General features: G+C 52.1%; 2 protein-coding genes and 1 long non-coding RNA gene across 5 annotated transcripts in view; 2 read left to right on the forward strand and 1 right to left on the reverse strand.

Annotated features, from left to right (window-relative positions):
* slc7a8a (solute carrier family 7 member 8a) overlaps positions 1-5,092 on the reverse strand; it is a 9,430-nt gene extending 4,338 nt beyond the window's left edge. The window contains exons 1-3 of one of the 3 annotated variants that reach the window (XM_049727692.1): positions 4,939-5,092; positions 1,994-2,198; positions 710-861 (exon numbers count right to left, since the gene is read on the reverse strand). In XM_049727692.1, the coding sequence (XP_049583649.1) occupies positions 710-861; positions 1,994-2,198; positions 4,939-5,092 (511 nt within the window). Of the gene's footprint in view, positions 1-19; positions 234-709; positions 862-1,993; positions 2,199-2,655; positions 2,999-4,938 lie in introns of those variants that run through there. The other 2 variants (XM_049727617.1, XM_068650915.1) reach the window with 2 other exon arrangements.
* Positions 1-5,402, forward strand: part of LOC125976252 (uncharacterized) — a 10,453-nt gene extending 5,051 nt beyond the window's left edge. Inside the window, exon 2 of the long non-coding RNA XR_007484208.1 lies at positions 4,896-5,402. This is a non-coding gene — a long non-coding RNA (uncharacterized lncRNA). The remainder of the gene's footprint in view (positions 1-4,895) is intronic.
* A 6,217-nt stretch (positions 5,403-11,619) lies between these two features.
* svep1 (sushi, von Willebrand factor type A, EGF and pentraxin domain containing 1) overlaps positions 11,620-21,769 on the forward strand; it is a 29,175-nt gene continuing 19,025 nt past the window's right edge. The window contains 9 exon segments of the mRNA XM_049719148.2: positions 11,620-12,205; positions 12,287-12,808; positions 17,614-17,869; positions 17,931-18,107; positions 19,096-19,254; positions 19,361-19,540; positions 20,869-21,048; positions 21,451-21,479; positions 21,481-21,646. Coding sequence (XP_049575105.1) covers positions 12,182-12,205; positions 12,287-12,808; positions 17,614-17,869; positions 17,931-18,107; positions 19,096-19,254; positions 19,361-19,540; positions 20,869-21,048; positions 21,451-21,479; positions 21,481-21,646 — 1,693 coding nt within the window. The 5' untranslated portion in view covers positions 11,620-12,181.

Raw genomic sequence — 21,769 nt, forward strand, 5'->3', positions numbered from 1 at the left:
ATCTTCGCGCAAAACGTACATTTCTTCTCGGCAAAGTTGACAAGGTCGACAAAGACGACGACAAAGCTCGCAGTCATGGCCGGCCGTCTGATGTCCGCGTGTAGTATTTGTCCGGCGCGTGTCAACTTTTCAGAGGGAGGCGGGTGGACTGCTGTCAGAGCTGTGCAAACACTCGCTATTTGAAAAAAACACAAGGAGGAGGGGCGCTGCAAACGAGTCGGGCTAGATCGCTTCACGAGCGGCAACGGAACATCTCTTGGAGCTGTTCAAATGCCTTTGCGTGGACGTGATCAAACCGCGAGTCGGGACCACACCGACCGGGACCGAGACACGAAGACTATGCCAGCAGGGGTGTCATTTTTGTGCCGTGGTTTCCTTCGGAGGGCGATTAGGACAAACTGAGGAATAACCACTTTTGAAACCGTTCACATCTTTTTAAAAGGGGAATGCTCATCCAAATTGCTCGCAACTTTGATATTTTTGGTCAACATTTTAGTGTTGACGCATGAAGTCGATGCACAATTGGTCACATCAAATGGCCCTATGTGGCCCCCGGCCGGGCCCTATGCGGCCCCCGGCCGGGCTTTGAGTTTGACACCCATCCAGACCGAATCAAAAGGCCTTTTGATGTGGACACTCGGACGTGTCTGGACGTTAAGGGCTCGTGTTTTTGCGGTGGCCAACGAAAGAGAGCATAATTAGGACCTACGGAGACAAACGGCAGCGAGCAGGCGCAGCCCGATGTCCGGCGGCAAGCAGGTGGGGAAGAGAGGCTGCAGCACGTAGTTGGAGAAGGTCAGCGCGATGACGGCCTGGTTGGTCGGGTAAATCACCAGCACGGCGATCCACAGACGCAGGAACCTGGTTGAAGAAGAAAAAAAAAAAAAAAAACAGCGCTCGGGATTAGGGCACGGATGACTTCGCTCGGTCAAGTAAGAGCCTTTGTTCGGGCCGAGGCTTAGGAGGGATCATCCCGCAGGAATGTGCGAGTTTGACGGGGAAAGAAAAATTCCGACAGCATTTCGGCGCCGGCAGCTTGCACGGCCGCTTCGACCCGAGTCGTTTCGGGAGCTCAATATTGGGAGAGAGAAATTGCGAGGCCGAAAACAATCCAGGGCTAGACATCCTGATTGCGAGACCCCGCTGAGAACTCAAGTCGGTGTTTATTGTCTGGGCCAAAGTACAGTGTGTGTCTTTTGTTCTTTGGTTTGTTTTGGACTGTTTTCGAGGAAGTGGTCTCATCCTTCTCCAAGCCCGCAACGGCAACCTGAATGAAGGAACCAGCCAGCCAGCCAGCCAGCCAGCCAGCCAGCCAGCCAGCCAGCCAGCCAGCCAGCCAGCCAGCCAGCCAGCCAGCCAGCCAGCCAGCCAGCCAGCCAGCCAGCCAGCCAGCCAGCCAGCCAGCCAGCCAGCCAGCCAGCCAGCCAGCCAGCCAGCCAGCCAGCCAGCCAGCCAGCCAGCCAGCCAGCCAGCCAGCCAGCCAGCCAGCCAGCGAGCGAGCGAGCGAGCGGTGGGAATGCACGCTTGAAAGCCGCCGGCAGCGGCCACAATAGTGGTTTGTAAGCCCGCCTACTTAGTTCCGACCCCCTCCGAGTCAGCCGCTGGGATCTACCGGCTCACCCGGTCCTAATCCCATCTCTGATTCATTTTCATTTCAACTCTAACGGATCAAGTGTAATCACTGTCACATGTGAAGAAGAGAGTCAAGAGTCAAGCGGAACGCTGCCATCAGATGCTCAACTTGACAGCCATGATTGGAATGGAGATGGCGGCAAAGCACTACTTGTGTCTCAAGAAAACTCCTCCACCTACTGCCGTTCCTCAGCACCAAAAAACAGCGTGACCAAGATGCCGCGACATGGCAGCAAAGCACTACGTTTGTCCAAAGAAACGGCTCAACAAAACCTCAAGTTGGGAGCAAAGCACTAACTACTTTTGCGTCAACGAAGGGGGAATTTTTTTTTTTTTTTTTTCCTTCTCTGCGCGGGCTTACCCGGCCAAGCCTCCGAAAATGTCCTTGACGTAGGCGTAGTCGCCCCCCGACTTGGGGATGGTGACGCCCAGCTCGGCGTAGCACAGCGCCCCGATGGCGGTGATGAGGCCCGTGATGATCCACACCACCAGGGCCACGCCCACAGAGCTGGCGTTCTCCATCACGCCCTTTGGGCTGACGAAAATTCCAGAGCCAATGATGTTTCCTAAAAGCAGAAGGGAAAAAAGGAGCCTCAGTCAGTCAGGCAGAGTTGACGACATTGCCATCCAAATTGGGGCGGGGACGATTTTGAGCCCGGGACGCAATTGGCCCATCCATGTTCTGATTTCCATCATCACTTACGCATGTATTTGTTCTGGGAAAGTGTCTGAAAGTCAAATGGGCAATGTTTAATAAGTAGACAACATAACGTTAATGGTTTGTTTTGTGTCACGCCGTCGACAAAAAGGGAGCGGCAAATTAGCATCTCGTGACAACCTTGAATACGTTTACAAACTTGTTTGAATCGTGCCGCAGGGCTCAAAGTAGCAGTGCAATTTAAAAAAAAAAAAAAAAAGATTCCGGAACCTATTCTGAGGCATTTGTGTAAAATAAGAGCCTCGGCGCCACAACGCTCAGCAAAAAATGCCGACAAATCGAGAAGAGTTAAAAAACTGCCTGACCTGATTCTGTGCTTTTGTGACGCGACCTCCATTTTACGAGTGAGGGACAGGAAAAAATAAGCCGTTGGCACGACAACGTGAGCGACAGATGCGCGCCGCTGCCGTACGCGGCAACCCGCTCGTGGGGCGCAAACGGGAAGTGGCAATCCGCTGACGCAGCAAAAGTCACAGTTCGGGGGCTCATAAAAGGGCGTTGATGTCAAAGGTCGCCTCCAATCGTCATGATAGTCAGCACAGTACAAAAGTCCAAGGCAGCCGCAATCTGCCCGCCACAAGCGCCAAATGAGGAAGGACCGCTTCAGACTGCAGCCGGCTACTTGTTTCATAAAGGAAGAGCACATTTGTCTTCCTCTTCCGTGCTTTGGACGCAAATGATTCAAAGAGCCCTTGAAGCAGCCGCACCCCATTAGTGGAACCCAAAAGGTTCTGGGACCAGGTCCGTGACGTCGGTCGTCTCGACCCGCTCGATGAAGAAAACGTCCCGAAAAGGAACGACGGACGATATGAGCATTTCAAATTGGCATGGGCAGAATTGTGATCTTCTCGGCTCGCTCACACGCTTTGTCACACAAAGAATCATAAGAAAGAATGAGTCCGCCGTGTCAAAAAGCAACACGTGGAATTCGCTGAGTGAAGTGAAGAGAAGAGAAGAGGAGAGGAGAGGAGAGGAGAAGAGAGGAGAAGAGAGGAGAAGAGAGGAGAAGAGAGGAGAAGAGAAGAGAAGAGAAGAGAAGAGAAGAGAAGAGAAGAGAAGAGAAGAGAAGAGAAGAGAAGAGAAGAGAAGAGAAGAGAAGAGAAGAGAAGAGAAGAGAAGAGAAGAGAAGAGAAGAGAAGAGAAGAGAAGAGAAGAGAAGAGAAGAGCGCTTGCCAGCCCCTGAGGCTTAGCCGAGCCGAGCCGGGCCGGGCCGGGCCAGACGTGCTAATACAAGCCGGCTATTGGGGCGTGCTGCAAGTGGCCAATAGTTGCCTTTTAATCCCTCTTCGAAATTGCATGTGTGCACCGACACAATGGGGCTATGCAATTCTTTGATGTCCTTGGATCGCTGAGACGCCGGCCGCACGTGACCTCAAAGTCCGGACTCTGGAAGGGCCATAAAATCCTCTGATTGCACCCAACTATCGCAAAATGACAGCGTATGCACAAATTGACTTTGAGAATCATTTGGGGACAATTGAAATGATTGCTTGCACAAGTGTGCACGCCCACTTATAACTACGAATGTGATTTTTTTTTTTTTTTAATCATTGTTTATTTAAACCCCGAATCAAGTTCAGCTGTTCTCGTAGGCCTTTCAGATGGTCAACTTTTTGGCCAAATACCTGACCTTTGCAACTGGAGTTGAGAGAAAATGGTGCGTGTTTCTTTATGGTTGCTTTTTATTTTGCTGTATGAGATGCTGCTTTGTATGTCGGAGCACTTTGAGGCTGTCAAATGACTCCAACATGCGTGCTAACTTTCATTAGCCCACTGGTGGCACTTTCAATCAGCATGAAGTAGCTATTTTCGCTCTTGATTTTGTGTACGGTGACCTAGAGGGTCTTCTTCTTATTTTTTATTTTCAATTTTGCTTTGTTATTATTATTAGCTATTTTGTCTCTTGATTTTTCAGTGACCTAGAGGGTCTTATTCTTATTTATACACAGGGTTCAGTTATGTTTGAAAAGTAAGTTTGAATTCTAAAAGAAAAGCAAACATTGGAGACTTTGCACTTGGGTCCTTTGGAGTGTTTTCCTTCCGCTCCATCTTGCCGCTTCCCCGGCCGGGACTTCTGTGCACTCTCGCTCTCGTCTTTCCTTCGGTTACCGTGGCGACGTACGCTTGAACGAGTCACTCGGCCCTCCCCTCCCTAACTCGCCTTCTACCTGGCAAGGTCGATGCGCGACGGATCAAAATATATGATCGTTTTACTCGACGTACAAGAAGTGTAGAAAGGGGAGGGAGGGAAGGAGGGAAGGAGGGAAGGAGGGAAGGAGGGAGGGAAGGCCTCAGCAAAGTTGACACAATGTGGCAAAAATAGTTTGTTTGGATGGATGGATGGATGGATGGATGGATGGATGGATGGATGGATGGATGGCTGGATGGCTGGATGGCTGGATGGCTGGATGGATGGATGGATGGATGGATGGATGGATGGATGGATGGATGGATGGATGGATGGATGGATGGATGGATGGATGGATGGATGGATGGAAATGAAGTTGGAAATGAAGTTTGCCCATGCGTCAATCGGGGCCAACAGATCTGCTCTGGATCTTTGAGGTGAAGCTGGCTTCAGAACTTACCAACGATGATACCGCAGGCGCTCACAAGGCCGATTTCCTTCTTCAGTGCGACCCCTCCTCCTCCGCCTCCGCCTCCTCCGTCTCCTCCGTCTCGGGACTCCTCATCGGCAGCATCCTTGGAAGAAGCGCCTCGCTGTCTGGGACCGTCCGACATGTCGAGCAAGCTCTCTTTCTCTCTCTCTCTGTCTCGCGCGCGCGTCTGTCTTCCTTCCTCGTTGACCTGCTTCCCCCCACCTGTCTGTCCTCGAGCGGGTCTTCCGGGCCGGCGCGCAAGAACCGCTCGTCGATGCGCTTATGTGCGCTTTCGGCAACCTGTCAGGCGCTCGAGCGCACACATGGGAATAAAGAGAGTTCCAAGTTCGAGCGAGACGAAAAGAAAGGAAAGGAAAGGAAAAGAATCCAGCGGTGGTGTCAGTGGAAGGCGCCCAAAGTCCGCCTGTCGTGCCCAACGCGCATATTCCAAATGTGCGCAAAATCTACACTTTGTGGGGCATGTTGCATCCGCAGCGCCTCCTCAACATCCGTCGTGGGCTTTTGGACTCGCGAGCGGCTTAAATATGCATGCGCGCGTCATACACATGTACACATGGACACGCCCCCCCCCCCCCCCCCCCCCGCATTGGCCGGCCTCCTTTCTGGACTCCTCCCCTCCCCTATTTTCGACATGATCACGTTCATCAAGAAGACAATGACAAATATTCTGATTGATTCCAAATGAAGACAATGAGAAGGAATTCTTTTAGCTTCAGCTCAGTTCATCTCCTGAAATAACTGACTTTTTAATTTCTTGTAAAGAACAAAATAGTCTTTTCATGAAAAATTGAACTCGTTTTATTTAAGAAGGGAATTATCTTTAAAACAATGCACATTTGAACTTATTTTTGAGTGTTTTGGCAAAAAGTTGGACACCTACAATGCCTTTTATCAAACACACACACACACACACACACACACACACACACACACACTTATTTGCGAAACTATAAAAATGATCTCACACGCGTTTTGGGTGACAAATTCATCACTGTTATCCAGGCATTGTTCACACACGGACACTAATGATTTTGGTCCTTGTCCCTGTAGCAGCCCCCTTGACACACACACACACAGACGTCCCTATTCACCTGAGGGACAACGGTGCTTCCCGTCCACTCGTGGTAGCGGACAAACAAAAGACTTGCAAAAGTGGCCATTTTTTTCTTGCTGACTCGGCAAAAAGTGAAGTGACTCCTGACTCGACTTGCGCGTTGTCTTATCAATGTTTGTTTGACGCCATCACTCACGTCGGCACTCTTCTTCGGCCTTGATGGGATTAGCCGGCGTTTTTCGAAATGACGACGTCAGGAGCCCAAACGAAATGAGCGTTTGTCACATGACCCGCCGCAAGAGGTTATCCAGGATGTTTGCGAGGGCCGGAGATGTAGTTTAGCCTCAAAGCTTGAGAAAATTGACCAGAAGGAGCTGTGAGAGGCTTTTTTTCCCGAATGCACAGGCACGGTCAGCCTTGCGCAAGAGGAAAGGCGACAGTGTTTTGAACGGGACCGCAATGTCCTGACTCAGCGGCGTGCCGCTGCGAGCGATTGGCCAGGCCGGAAGCGGGCCTTTTTGCTCGCCCCCCCCATTGCACACTTGTTGTGTGATGTGCGCAGCGCCTTTCCATCACGCAGGCGCTGGCGGGCAACAGACGCAGATTCTCCAGATAAAGCTGTTAATAAGTAAGCGCCCCCCCTCCCCGTTTCGTCTTGTTTCCGATGGGAAATTGGAACAGTGGCATACAAACGTGGGCAACCTGGAGAGGGAGGGAGGGAGGGAGGCCGCTGCCATCACTTGCTCGTGTGCAAGGAAAGAGGCTGATTTGCAAGCGTGTCCTCAAGCAGTTGAAACCAAGCGACGGCGCTTCTCGTATTGGACGACTTGCCGAGCCGCCGGAAGTTGAAATCGGACGAACTCGGAGCCTTGTCTTTTAAGCGTCGCCTTCCGCTCGCGCACTGTACAACTTTGCAAACATGTCCAAACAAAAGGCAAATGTGAGGCTCCAAAATGATTCAAGTCGCGCTTGCTTTTTTAGAGCCAATGACTTTGCATACTCGAGTAAATGTTCAGGCTGTGCAAAAGGACGCTTGCAAGGAAGGAAGGAAGGAGGGGAGGATGGAAGGAAGGGAGGAAGGGCGGAAGAGAGGAAGAGAGGGAGAGAGGAAGGAAGGAAGGAAGGAAGGAAGGAAGGAAGGAAGGAAGGAAGGAAGGAAGGAAGGAAGGAAGGAAGGAAGGAAGTTCCTTCTTCAAACATTGATGGACTTTGCCTGAGCTCAAGGTCCGAAGAAGGCCCAACCCACAGCCGGCCTTGAATGCCACTTTGAAGCGCTCAGTGGAAGGACTTAAGTTAAGCGCAGTTGGAGAGACAACGACAATTCAAGCATTTGCTTCGATCAGCCCAGTCTGCATTCAGTCCAATGTTTTCCTCCGAGCCTTTGGGGAACTGTTTGTAAACACGGCGCTGGGAGGAGGCGGCCCAAAAAAAGAAGAAAAAACAAAACAAACAACATTTAAATGCGCCAAAGAGGAATGTGTGAATTTACAGTGAAGCGAGTGGAAAGAGGGGGCAGAAAGTCTTGGAGGAGGAGGAAGAAGAAGCCAAAGGGGGGGGGGGGGGGTCGTAATCGGAGCCGCGTGTTTACCGCGCACCCAGAAACACGCCCCACCCGCCCGCCCAGGGACAATGTGTTCCAAAACACGTGCAGAGTTTCCAAAACGTGCATGGCGTCATACCTCGCTCGGGCTGAGATTTTGGCCCGGTCACCCCTTTAGCTAAATATGGCCGCTAAAGTATGACAAGCGCCTGCTCCCCAAGGCGTGCCACGTTTCACCCCCCCCCCCCCCCCGGAAAGCCAAAGCAGGCAACAAGTACCTGGACGTACAAATGGAAATTGAAATGCGCCCAATTGATTTGTGTTTTTAATTTCAAACAATAACACGTGTGAGTGACATGGGAAGCTGCGTGTGTGTTGCTGCATTGGCACGACAACAGCAAAATAATGCCCCTCCCCAATTGACTCCAATAGAACCCAATCATTGCATTTTGGAAACAAATGATCCTTAAAAGGTTTCCAAGAGACGCACGCCCCGAGACGACCCCGATCTGACTTGGGAGCCAAGGACGCCGGGACCCGACGCCAGGCCCGTCGGACCCGGTGTGTGTCCCGTCATCAGCTCACGTTTGTCTCTTGATATCTATTGAACAAATTCGAACAACATTGTAACTGTAGACCCCCCCCCCCTCCCCCCCCCTTGTATTGTGCCTGTCATATTGGTTTCCGCCCTCTTGGCTGTTTTCAAGGAAGCCTGGTTGGATCCGGTTCTCGCCAGCCCAAGTTAGGACCGCCTAGCTTTTTTAAATCTCCTTTTTTTGATTTGTCCGCACAGCACTTGATCCCTTCCCTTGCTTTGTACTCCAGTTCTGAATGAGACTCTCTCTTGTTCCTCCCTCAGGAATATGGAAGCAAAGGGAAGAGGCGCCATCATTGTCGCTGCACGCCACTTTGATCACCACGTTGGCCTGTTTTTGGTGCATATTCCTGAAAAGACTAGAGACGCAGTGTACAGAGGAGAAGGTGTTGAATGTCACACCATCCTCGCGTGTGGACTTTTCCCACAATGGGGCTCTCCAAATGGCACCCTCCCCGGATGGGCAGCTTGGCAGCCAGCGCGCATCATCGACGAGCCGTCAGACTCATTTGCCCGTCGATTTGGCGGGATGCTCGCGTGATGGATGGGCGAGCGTGCGGCGGCCGGCCGGCCGGCCGGCCGGCCGGCTGGCTGGCTGGCTGGCTAGCTGGCTGGCTGGCCTCCGTCCATCTTACTTGAGCCCATGAAATATTTACGGTAGTGCAGCTCGACGGTTATATTTAGCCTGGTAACATGGAAGCCGGCCGGACGCTTGCTTGCTGCTTGCTGCTTGCTTCTCCAGCGCGTTGGAATCACGTGGATCAATTGATCTTCTGGCTGACGCGTGCTGCAGAAAGCCAACTGCATTTTGGCATTCACGTTGAAGTGAAAGAAAAAAAAAATCTAATTGCAGCTTTCCCCCAAAGTTATTCAAGCCAATTTACATAATATATATACATGAATTAGCACATCCATAAGTACATAAAACAGACATACATAGAAGAATAAATTTTTTCCCCAATTCACAGCCAATTTGAAAATATTATGTCATATATATATATATATATATAGAAAAATAAATAAATATATATATATATATATATATATATATATATATAGAGAAAAATAAATAAATAAATAAATAAATAAATATATATATATATATATATATATATATATATATATATATATATATATATATATATATATATATATATATATATATATATATATATAAACATATATAAACTGCCAATCTGCCAATTTGCGGCCATGGAAGCTTCAACCGTAAATGAACATGAACGGTGCAGCAACACATGTAGACGGACAAGAAAACAGTCCTCGCAGTCACACTTCTTCTTATTATTTTTGGTTTGTTTCCTCAGCGGTGGATGGCTGCTAATGCTGTCTAGATGAGCTCGGGTCAAAGTTCTTTCTTGATATGCGTGGTGGGGCTTTGCTGCCGTCTTGTGGCAATTATTTGGAATTACTCAGATTGCATGTGCAATATTGAGGGAGACGTTCCATGGCTGTGCGTGTATGTTTTTCTGCCTTGCCATTGCCGAGCATTGAATTATTATCAGGACTATCTTATCTTCTGCGTCATTGCTTTAGGATGAATACAGTAGTGATGCAAATTAGGGCTGCATAAAAAACAAGCAATCTGCGATATGACTGCCGCGTGTGGCCATACCGATATTATTGTTTACGTAACGTACCTCAAGAAATGACCAGATCTGTATTGTCTCATAACAGAATGAGATATAAAATAAGCAAGCTCCGTGTATTTTTTACAAGTTGCATCAAACCATCCTCGACGATGTTTGACGACTGGACGGCAATGCAATTTATTTAAATTCCAGGTCAAAAGTTAACATTTAATGCTGAAAATAACAGCATTACATTTGTTCCGCCTTTGTGAATTTGTGAGTTTTGTGCGCGTCAAAACAGACTCGGGCTAATTCAGTCGTCTCCGGCCACCTGCAGTTGTAACGACAATCAGCCGTCGAGAGAGGGCAGTGTAAGACAACTCTTCAATGCCACCTTAGAAATGAGTCCAAAAAGAGAAAGAGAAGTCAAGTTAAGATTCTCCTTTCGTCTGAAATTCAGTCAGTGTTGATGAGAACGGAACAAATGCTAACGATGCTAACACGTAGCAAGACAGAAGGCTGAGTCGAGGAAGCGCTCAGGCTACTTTTTCAACCTTCCCTGCACTCAGGTACATTTCCTATATGCACACACAACACGGGCAATGTGGAATAGAAGTAGAAGTAGGACAAGTCAAAGTTTCGGCTCGCAGCTGGGACTTCCTGCTTGTTTGGCACCGCAGACCTCATCAGGCTTGCTAGCAAGTTCGTCCTCAGGAGGGGATTGAACGCGCGCGCACGCGTCGATGCGCGTCGCTGAGGATGTGGCCGCATAAAACGCACCCTCCCGTTTTTGCGTTCAAACGGAAAACAATCCCCTCAGACGTAGCAAATGGGGCTGGACAATATGAAGGCGCTTGGAAAAGGAGAAAGTTACCACGTGAGCATTTGTTTTCCTCCGCCATGTCTGTCGCTCGTTTTGGCATGCGTGCGTGCGTGCGTGCGTGCGTGCGTGAACGAACGTCTCCGTCTGGACGAACCGTTGTTGAGGAGAGACACTTTCAAACTGTTTTTTGTCACGGGCCGCATTGTACTCAAGTTTCCTTCGGAGGACCATTATGACTGTCAACAAACTGATGAAGAACTAGTTTTGAAGTCACAGACTCGTAAAAAGTTCAAATATTTCCAAAAGACGAACGGTAACAAAAATGGCTATTTTTCAAACGTGAAGACAATTTGTAATGTCAGTATTGACACGTGAAGTCCATGCACAATTTTTCTTGGCGGGACGCATCAAATGATGTGCCGGCCCGGGCCCGGGCCGTATGTGGCCCTCGGGCCTTGGGCCTTGGGTTTGGGCGAAGCGTATTCTCGAAATCGTTGAAATGGACGCTGGCAGAGAGCGCTGACTAATTCCTTGCACGTCCAAATGAGAGCAAAATGTCAGGTGTGCTCATTTTACTGGCGTGAGTGGACTCTTGGGTGGGGGAGGGGCCGAGAGGGGCGGCCACCATGTTGCCCCGCCCCTATTTTCATCACTTCAATGGAAAATGTGGCAATTTGGGGTGAAGAATTGCCATCTTTGACGTTAAATTGAAACGTGCTCGTATTTTGGGTAAAAAAAAAAGAAGAAAAAAAAGCACAAATTGGGCCACCTCCTCTCATTTAACCATTTTGAGCATCCGCTGCTGAAAAAAAAACTTTGGGGGGAGGACAGAGAGGGACAAGCAATTTGGGAAGCTCTGACTTTCTCCTTGGCCTCATGATCCCGTTGTGGTGCTTGGCGGCGCCGGCCGGCCAGCCCCGCTCTTCTCTTCTCTTCTCTTCTCTTCTCTTCTCTTCTCTTCTCTTCTCTTCTCTTCTCTTCTCTTCTCTTCTCTTCTCTTCTCTTCTCTTCTCTTCTCTTCTCCTCTTGGGGAATGTAGACAGTCCGCACTTGAAGGGGGAGGTGAGACACAGCGAGAGAGCGAGCGAGAGAAAAAATGACTTCACCAGCGCCACGGCTGGACTGCCCCCTTTTCCCCCCTCAGCCTCTCTCTGTCTCCCAACTTTGGATTCCGCCCTCCTCCTGAAGGATTGTGGCTGGCGGGCTGGCTGGCTGGCTGGCGGGCGGGCGGGCGGAGAGCAAAGGAGCATTCAGAGCGAGGAGCGTCGCACAGGAAGAGGGTCGCTCAGTCAGTCGGTCGGACGGCGCGCCGGGAGCGGACTCCAAAGGATGGGCTTTGGGATTTAGCTTTAGCAGGAAAACAAGGGGGATCTGGCAGATGGAGCAAGCGGAGGACTCGGCAAGAAGCAAGCGATGCTTTTAAGCTTCCGGGACGCAAATTGTGGCGGGTTGAATCGCTCCAGAAGAATTAGGTACCAAAAAATGGGGGATTTCGCTGGAAAATAGTCAGCACACTTTCAAGTCACCACGACTCGAAGGGGTGCAAAACTCGGGAAACAATTTTGCTTTGGATCGGGCAAGAAATGCCGACGACGGATCTGTGCCGCAAATGTGGAAATTGGTGAAAAAACAGGTCGGAGTGTTCATTTGTGGTTTTTTTGTCCCGTGCGCAGGACGCCTTGATCTCCTTGTAAGTGCGCCTTGACCTCCGCAGAGACCTTCCTCGGAGCTCCTCACCATGTGGTGGCAAAGGTCCACAGCGCCGTGGACTTGTTGCCTCCTGGTCCTGTGCGTGGCCGACGTCCGGAGCGCCGCTCCGTCGCAGTCCCGCCAAATGGCGCCTTCGCCGTGGGCCGGCAACCTTTCAGAGAGCGCCGAGAGGAGAGTGGCGCGCCTCGGCGTGGCCTTCAAGCGCAATGTCCGGCAGCTCCGCGACAAGGGCGCCTGCCTGGACCTGGTCTTCCTGGTGGACGAGTCGTCCAGCGTCGGCGCAGGCAATTTTGGCAGCGAACTGCGCTTTGTGCGCAAGATGCTCTCCGACTTCCCCGTGACGGCGGAGAACACGCGCGTGGCCCTCGTCACCTTCTCCTCCAAGACCCACGTGGTGACGCGGGTGGACCACATCACGGCCCCCAAGCCGCACCAGCACAAGTGCTCCCTCTTCAACAAGGAGATCCCGGCTATTAATTACCGAGGAGGGGGCACCTACACTAAAGGAGCCTTCCAGCGGGCTGCGGTGAGTCCAAAAGTCGTCCGTGACCATGCCAGCCGGCCGGCCGGCCGGCCGGCCAGCCGGCGAGCCAGCTAGCGGCTTGCTATGTTAGCGCAGCAACTGTTAGCATTTGATTGGAACGGCCACGCCGCGGGGAACTGCGCGCCGACTACAGAGGCCGCCGCCACCGCTGAAAATGTGTACGACTCCCTGTAGGTGCCGCAAGATGGCGGCAAAGCACATCTTGTGTTGCAACGGAACATAGCACCAAGATGCCAAACTAATACTTTGATTGGCCGTAGTAGAAGAAGACTTCATTTTCAATTGGCTTCAGCACTTTCCCTATTCTCTAAATGCTACTGTTGGAGTTCTCCAGATCTCCAGATGAAAGGTTACCTTGCCATGTGTTAGCATAGCGACGAGGAGCGCGTTAGCATTGGAGCGATGGAACGTGCTGTGAAATGCTTGTCGGTTTTTTCCATTCAACCTGCTGTCCTGCTATATGTTAGCAGTGAGCGGCTTGCTATTTTGCTAGGTGTTAGCGTAGCAACTGTTAGCGTGTTAGCATTTGATCACGGCAACTGTTAGCATGGTAGCGTTTGAGCACGGCAACTGTTAGCGTGTTAGCATTTGAGCTCGGCAACTGTTAGCGTGTTAGCATTTGATCACGGCAACTGTTAGCGTGTTAGGGTTTGATCACGGCAACTGTTAGCGTGTTAGCGTTTGATCACGGCAACTGTTAGCCTTTGATCGCGGCTCATTGGAAATAGTCAGTGAAAAAGTGCCATCGGTCTGCCATGGCCCTTTTTATTCTCATTTGGTGAGTTTGCCATCTTAAGCGCAGCTCAAAGGTTAGCTTGTTTACGGTTTGTTGATGTGAGCAGCCTTACACCCGCCGTGTTGGTGGTATGCGGCCGGCGTGTTGGTGGTATGCGGCCGGCGCCGGATAAAGGCGTTGGCGAAAACCACGCCATACGTTTGACGCGTCAGAGCTGACTGCCATTAGCCTTCCGGCGGCTCGCAGCTTGTCCCTCAGGAGGCTTTTTCAACTCGGCGTCTGATAACGAGACTCCTGGCCAGGCTCCATCTATCTTCCCCAACATTCAATCGATTGAATCCCCTTGCGAGCGAGCAAGGGTCCTGAAGCTTGCAGCCCAGGAAGTAGTAGCAAGTGGCACGTCCAGTTAGATAATCCCGTTTTTGGCCTTGTGTGGGAAAGCGGCAGGGATGACGCACGCCGGCGATTGCTAATGACGTAATCATCCGAACAGGGCCAGCCATGTTTGCGCCTCTCGGGGGCTGGGATCCATTAAAGGAGGGAGACATTTTTCCAGCAGGCAGGCTCGCATGTCGAGACACGACTCTATGGTCTCCGTCCGTCTCGTGTCTTGCTCACGTCTCACTTTTGCACCTCCCATTTTTTTTTTCTTGCTTAGCTTGTGGAAAGAATGCAGACAGAAAATGAGGGGACAATATAGGGAATTCTTTTTTCCTCACCCGAGGAAACTTTGACATTTGAAGACAGCTTGTCTTTTTCCGTACTTGTCCTCGCGAGACCGCGCCGTCTCGCCTTCTGGCGGACACGCGGCTTGGCTTCGGCTTTTTAGAGTGAGTGGGAGAAAGTGGATGGAAAAAAGCTGGAGAGGTCAAGAAAGAATGTTTTTTGTTTTCTTTGAATCTGGGTCAAGAGAGATGCTGGAATTCGCCAGCGTGTCAACCTGCAAGGTGGGCAGTTAGCGTCGGAGGCTAACAAAGTCACGCGGGAAGGGAAGCCTTTGACGCCTCCGCGCAGGAAACAGACGGCTCGGGTCATTGCTTTATCAACTCTGAAGCGGCGCTAAAAATATCAATGGCCGTCGCGGGCCTCGCCAAGCCGCGGGAGGCCAAACGAATAACGCCACTCTCATTCCAGTGAGTCAGCACAATGCCCCCCCCCCCCCCCTCACTCTGTTTCCGTCCGGACTGAAGACGACGAGCTCCGCGGTCATAATATTTGCGAGAGCGCAGGCAGCGGAGGTGAGGTGGTGGTCGCAGCAAAAGTTGGATTTTTTTGGTGGTGGCAAAAGTACGCACAAGCGCTGTTGTACCAAAAGGTCAGATTTTGGGCTCAACGTGGCCTTTTAGCTGCTAGGGCGCCATTTCATTCATTCATTCATTCATTCATTCATTCATTCATTCATTCATTCATTCATTCATTCATTTCAATGAAAAGCAATTTGCTGAGCTTAATCATGGCGCTTTTTTCCTCGCTTTGCGCACGAGCGTCAATTTGTTCTCGGCCAGCGGCCAATCAGAGTGATGGATTGTTTGGCTTGAATTTGTTTGCCCCATTCGACTGTGGGCGGTGTCCGCTTTGCCGCAACGCCAAACTCCCACGGAGGGAGCCCGTCGCTCCGCCCCCGGCTCAGAAAAACCAGGGAAGCGTGGCCCGAGCGCATGGTGAGGTGCGCACGAGTGTTTGACGTGCTGAGGCTGAGTGGAAATGATGGAGCAGCCACTCAATCCAATTGTTTGACAGCACCACTTTGATCCAAATGAAAGTCCTCGACGCACTGCCTTCACATCAATGCGCCACAGTGTGCAGACAAAGCACTACTTTTGTCTAAATGTCCACTCACCCAGATGCCGCAAGATGGCGACAAAGCGCTACTTTTGTTGAAACGAAACACCTCAACTTACTTTGACAGCGGAAGGCCACAAGAGGGTGACAAAGCGCTACTTTTGTCCAAACAAAACGCGTCAACTCGCATTGCCGTCGTTCCACGGCCTCAAGATGGCGGCAAAGCACTACTTTTGTCTGACTGAAATTCCAAGTCCACCTGAACATAGTTCCTTGGTGCCAAAGTAGCACTTCAATTGAAGAGGTCAAAGGCCCGACGGCGACCGTGTCACATCGTTATAGAATGAAATGAGTCAAGTCGCTAGTTGTGCTTCATCCGAGTATCCGCACCTGTGTCGGGTTGCCGCGTCGGGTGGTGCGATACGTCGCCGCTCCGTCGCGATCTTTGAATTGTATCCGTGGCGACGAGCAGACAGGTCAGGTCGGCCGAGGTCAACGCCCGCGAGGCCCCGTTTGTCTCTGTCAAAGGACTTCAAGTCGGTAGGGATTGGTGGAGAACCTTCAGTGTCTGGAAATGACCCCAGTTTTGCAAAGGGGGGGGGGGGGGGATGGCTCACCTGCATTCCAGACACCAGCGCTTTCCCCCTTGAGCACGTACGCCGCCGCCGCCAGAGGCTTAAAATAGCACAATGGCTCTGGTAGCGCATGCGGAGTTGAGGAATCTGGCCCCCTCCGGCTTCCGTCGTGGTCGTTGCTGCAGCGGGTGCTCGCCATCGGTCACGCGTCGGAACGGCTTTGACCACGTTGACGTGTCGGGAGACAGAGCTGATATGGAGGCCGTTAGCACGCACTTGTCGCTGTAACTGCCAAATATTAGTCTGACCACATGTGGCCTAGCGACTCCTTGCTGAAAAGCACGCCGGCGGCCCCGTGTTGTGTGTTGATGTTTGTCTACCCGCCGCAAAATGAGCACGCTCACTTCCCAGCGGGCGTTGAGATTTCCCACACGCAGCGAGCGAGCGGATGTTGTCAAATTGCTCTTGTTCTTGTTGTTTTTGGAGCAAAAAGTCATGGGAGCGTTTTTTGGATGTCGCCGTGCGGCTCGCTATCGAGGCTCCCCGTCTGCATGCCTCCAAATCCCACGGTCCGCTATGTCGACGGCTCGTTCTCTCCCGCTTGGACGAGATTTGCCCCGCCCCGCCCCGCCCCGCCCCGCAGCATCATCCCAACTAATGCACGGCAAGACTTGGTACACCCAAACAGTTGCTGTGTTGTGTTGAAAACAATCCAATTTGGAAGTTGGCTTAAAAGTTTGGATTCATTTTCATCATTCAAATGGAAAGCTTGATTATATGAAAGGAGCGAAAAAACGTTCATCAACTATATGAACATATTTGTAGTTTTTCTTCAATTCTTTTTTTCAAACAAACAAAAACATGGGGTAGTTTACTTGGTTACTGTTTTTTCAAACATATTTGGGGCCCAAGTGAAATTTGTAGCGATTTTTCTTCTTTTTTTGGGAAGAATTTGCTTTTATTTTGTGTCATTGTTTTTTCCATCGCCCCCAAACCTTTAAACGCCACCTGGCATCACTGCAACAAAAGGCTCATATTCTTCACAATCTTTCTGCAGACAAAAAAAACAACCAAACAGAAAAGTAAAAGCACATGTTGGACAGAGATTCATCCTTGCCTTGGTGTTTTTTTGTTTTTGTTTTTTAATACGCTTCAGCTGACTTCAACGGCGTTACTTGGCACCACCAAAATGAGCAGTAGCGACTTTTCCCGTTCCCCGGCTCCACCGGGCAGGCAGCAAGAGAGAATTTGAGCTGATGGGACCCCCGAAAAAGAAAGAGCGTCTAATTGTATGTTAGTTTGGGAAGCGGATCGGCGTCTGCTTTTGGAGCTAGCGCTGGCGGGCCGCCGCCGCCGCCGCCGCCTCGTCTGCCGCGTGGAGAAATGGTGAGCGCTTGAGCCCGTCCTCCCCTTTTCCCTCCCGCTGAGGTCGGCGTTTGGAGCCGCCTGCGACCGAGGGCTGCTTTTAGTGGTCACGCGTGACGTCGGTCCATTTTCACGCCGGTCCTGTCCGTGCGGCTCCAGCCCGGTCCTGCCCGTGCGGCTCCAGCCCGGCCCCGCACCAACAGCGTTCAAGCTGGAAAAATGATTCAACTCAAATTTAAAAATGAAAAAATGTACATTTACCAAAGCCTTTTTGCTTTCGTGTCATGTTTGTATTTTTTCTCTCTTGTTTGTGTGGGGTGTCACCGTAGCAAATCCTGCGTCACTCCCGAGCCAACGCCAGCAAGGTCATCTTCCTGATCACCGACGGCTACTCCAACGGTGGAGATCCTCGCCCCGTGGCGGCGGCCCTGAGGGAGCGCGGCGTGGAAATTTTCACGCTGGGCATCTGGCAGGGCAACATCCGGGAGCTGCACGACATGGCCTCGCACCCCAAGGAGCAGCACTGCTACCTGCTGCACAACTTTGCCGAGTTTGAAGCGCTGGCTCGCCGCGCGCTGCACGAAGGTAATCGCCGGCGCGCTCCCGCCCGGACGGCTTTTGACGCCGGCTGGCCCGTATTTGCCAGATCTGCCCACGGGCAGCTACATCCAGGAGGACCCGTCCCGATGCTCGTCCTTGTGCCCGGCCGGCCGCGACTGCTGCGACGTGATGGCCAGCTGCAAGTGCGGCACGCACAGCGGCCGCTACGACTGCGTCTGCGAGAAGGGCTACTTCGGAAAGGGGCTGCAGCACGAGTGCGCAGGTACCGAGCGGCATCGGCGGGCGGGCGGGCGGGCGGCCATGCAAAGGTTTTCTTTGGACCACGCAGGCGAAAATCAAAGCGCACGGCGAGACGGACGAGTTTGGACCATCTGGAATGGGCCGACTCGGCTCGCCGGATCAAATAAACCAGATGCTGACCGGGACCAGATGTGCGGGACATATTTTGCGTCGGTAACGTCGAATTGTGAGATTGGCCGCCTTGCAATTAGACGCTTTGCGTGCAAGATAAGAGGCGGGTTCTCGGCTCGTTTCTAATTGCACCGTGCCTTTCCCGCACGCATGTGTTTGTGGATTTGCTGGGAGCCGGCCTCGCAATGTACACGGGGACCCACCGAAACGACCGGCGCCGTCGCCATGTTGGGAACTTTTTTTACTGAAAGGCTTCATGCTTTGTTTTCCTTTTCCTTCTTTTTCACTCGCCGCTTGGTAATTGGCCAAGCCTCAAGTTCAGGTCCGTTTGGAACAGCTCCATGATTCACCGTGAAAGATGGCTGCTGCTGCTGCTGCTGCTGCTGCATTTCTTCATTCTTTTGTCCTTCATCACTTCCTGGCGCAACAAGCCCAGAAAGTCCAACGAGGCGGCGTGTCTGCAGCCTTGCCGGACTTTGGCCCTCAACCAAAGTAGCAGACTTCCTGCGTTCAGCCTCTGAGCTCCAAATGAGTTGGAAGGGAAAACGCGTCAGATGTCTGCTTGCTTGAGGGCCCGCCTACAGATACCCCGCCAAACCCGTGGAGAGTTTTCCCCCGGCCTATTTTCCCAGAATGTGGAAATATGCGCGTGGGTGTGGAGTCGCACGGTTTATGAGCGACCATCTGAAATCGTCCCCCCCCCCCCCCCCAAAAAAAAAAGAAAGAAAGAAAAAGAAGGGGTTGCTTCCACATCCTGGTTTTCATCACGTGTCATTCAAAAAGCTTTTCGCCACTTTCTTAGAGCTGATTTGATTTTGGGGATTTTTTTGTTTTTGCAGCATGCCCACCAGGCACCTACAAGCCGGAGGCAACGCCCGGAGGCCCCGGCACGTGCCTGCCGTGCCCGGACCGGCAGCACACGTCCCGGCCCGCCAGCACCTCGCTCGACGACTGCGTCTGCAAAGCGGGCTACCGGGCCGCCAACTTGACCTGCCGGGGTAATTGCAAACATCACTCGGGCCTTTGAAAAGAAAAGGCAAATCATCATCATCATCATCATCATCACCGTATGCAAAATTTGCTGACAATGTTTGCCCTCCGCAGTGGTTCAGTGCCCGGCGCTGTCCCCTCCGCCAAACGGCTTCTTCATCCAGAACGTGTGCAACAACCACTACGACGCGGCCTGCGGCGTCAAATGCCAGCCGGGCTTCGATCTCCACGGCACGGGCATCCGGCTGTGCCGGGCCGACGCCACCTGGTCGGGCTCGCCCGCCTCCTGTCGCCGTGAGTAGCGACTCCCTTTCCAATCTTCAGCTTGATTCCGGAATGCTTTCAGTGCTTGGCGGCGGCGGGCGGGGAAGGAGAACTGGCCAAACTAATTGGAGTACCAATGTCGTTTCCTTCCTTCCTTCCTTCCTTCCTTCCTTCCTTCCTTCCTTCCTTCCTTCCTTCCTTCCTTCCTTCCTTCCTTCCTTCCTTCCTTCCTTCCTTCCTTCCTTCCTTCCTTCCAAATTGAGCCCATGCAGCCGATTTCAAAGTCTTGACACTTGAAAAAATGATCAGGAAGTTCAAAAAAACAAAAACACAGAGGGGTGGGGGCGTGTAGGTCGTGTTTTCTGTCAGCTTGACAAGCAACAGACAGACAGACAGACAGACAGGCAGACAGGCGTTTCCTTGGAGAGCCCTCCCCCATCCCTCCCTTCCCCCAGGCCCAAAAAGCCCAGCAAATGAGAGAAACATTGTGCGAGTTGAGCAGGCCGCTCCTCACCCTTTGCTGCTCAGACTTGAAATGCTTCACCCGCCGTCGTCACGATATCCAGAGAACGATTTTCCTTTCCCTTTTCCCTTTTCCCTTTTTCCTTTCCCTTTTTCCTTTCCTTTCCCTTTTTCCTTTTTCCTTTCCTTTCCTTTCCTTTCCTTTCCTTTCCTTTCCTTTCCTTTCCTTTCCTTTCCTTTCCTTTCCTTTCCTTTCCTTTCCTTTCCTTTCCTTTCCTTTCCTTTCCTTTCCTTTCCTTTCCCTTTTTCCTTTCCTTTCCCTTTTTCCTTTCCTTTCCTTTCCTTTCCTTTCCTTTCCTTTCCTTTCCTTTCCTTTCCTTTCCTTTCCTTTCCTTTCCTTTCCTTTCCTTTCCTTTCCTTTCCTTTCCTTCCTACCTCCTGGCTTCCCATTTCCTCTCGGCCTGAATATCAAATCTCTCTGCCGACCCATCGACGCGTCCATCCACGGCAACTCACCCCCTGACCTTAAGGAAGTAATCGCTCTCCAGCCTTCCACGCGGAATCTCCGCTCATCTAACACCGACCTCCTCAAAAGCCCCGAAACGAACCTCCGTCCCATGGGAGAGCGGGCTTTCTGCTGTGCCTCAGCCACATGGTGGAATGCCCCACCGGTCGGTCCTGTTGAGAGCAGCACGGCCGTCGCTTGACACGTTTCAAGACGCTCTTTTTAAAACGGCATTTTCTGTGGCACTTTTGTTTTACAAATGTCAAGTGCACTATAAATACAATTGCTTGCGATTCATCACGCAGGCACAGGAAGAACAGAGCTTTTATTCCGTGACTTGCGCAAGGAGGAGCGACCTGAGCGTTGGGTTAGCATTTTTTTGTTTTGTCAGCACGCTCCTGCCCGCCGCTGGCTGAGCCGGCGCACGGCACGCTCAAGTGCAGCGACGGCGGCGCCTCCTACAGGGCCGAGTGCCAAGTGGACTGCCGGCGAGGCTACCGGGCGGAGGGGGAGCCCCGCGTCACCTGCCTGGCCACTTCCCGCTGGAGCGGGCCCCTCCCTCGCTGTGTGGGTAAGCCTTCCTTCTGCCTTTGCTAACGGCCGTCAATTTTCTAGCGCCAATTTCGCCACTTGTGCTCAAAGGAATGACAGCATAGGTCCTCAATTGCGCGCCTTCATCTCCGATTGAACGCGCGAGGCGTCATTGAGACAAAACAGGTGCTTTGCCGCCATCCGGCTGCCAAGGAACTATGTCAGAATGAAAAGGGAAAGACAAAAGCCATGAGTGAACCATGACCAGAGCGGACAAAAGTAGCGCTTGGCTGCCAACTTGCGGCATCTTGGTGTCAAGGAAGTGCGTGGAAAGGAGTCCACGAGCCCGCTCGTTGCGGGCCACGCTCTAGCCTTGTTTTCAAAGGAATGCGCGTCTCGCTCCGTGCTAAGGCGTCCGTCCGTCCGTCTGTCACCTGGCCAGAGAGGCGCTGCCCCCCCCATCGGGCCCCTGAAGAACATCCTGGTGTCGCCCCCCGCCTGCACCAAAAGGCCGGCGTCCCCGGGCTCCGCCTGCATGCTCACCTGTCGCCAGGGATACGCTCTCCACGGAAACAGAAAGGCGCTGTGTCTGGGCTCGGGCAACTGGAGCGCCAACGTCCACAAGGCGGCGTGCAAAGGTATTCCGCCGTCCCCTAAGGTGCGTGCGTGCGTGCGTGCGTGCGTGCGTGCGTGCGTGCGTGCGTGCGTGCGTGCGTGCGTGCGTGCGTGCGTGAGTGCGTGCGTGCGTGCGTGCGTGCCAC

This window comes from Syngnathus scovelli, chromosome 1, assembly GCF_024217435.2.
Source record: "Syngnathus scovelli strain Florida chromosome 1, RoL_Ssco_1.2, whole genome shotgun sequence".
NCBI classification, from domain to species: domain Eukaryota; kingdom Metazoa; phylum Chordata; class Actinopteri; order Syngnathiformes; family Syngnathidae; genus Syngnathus; species Syngnathus scovelli.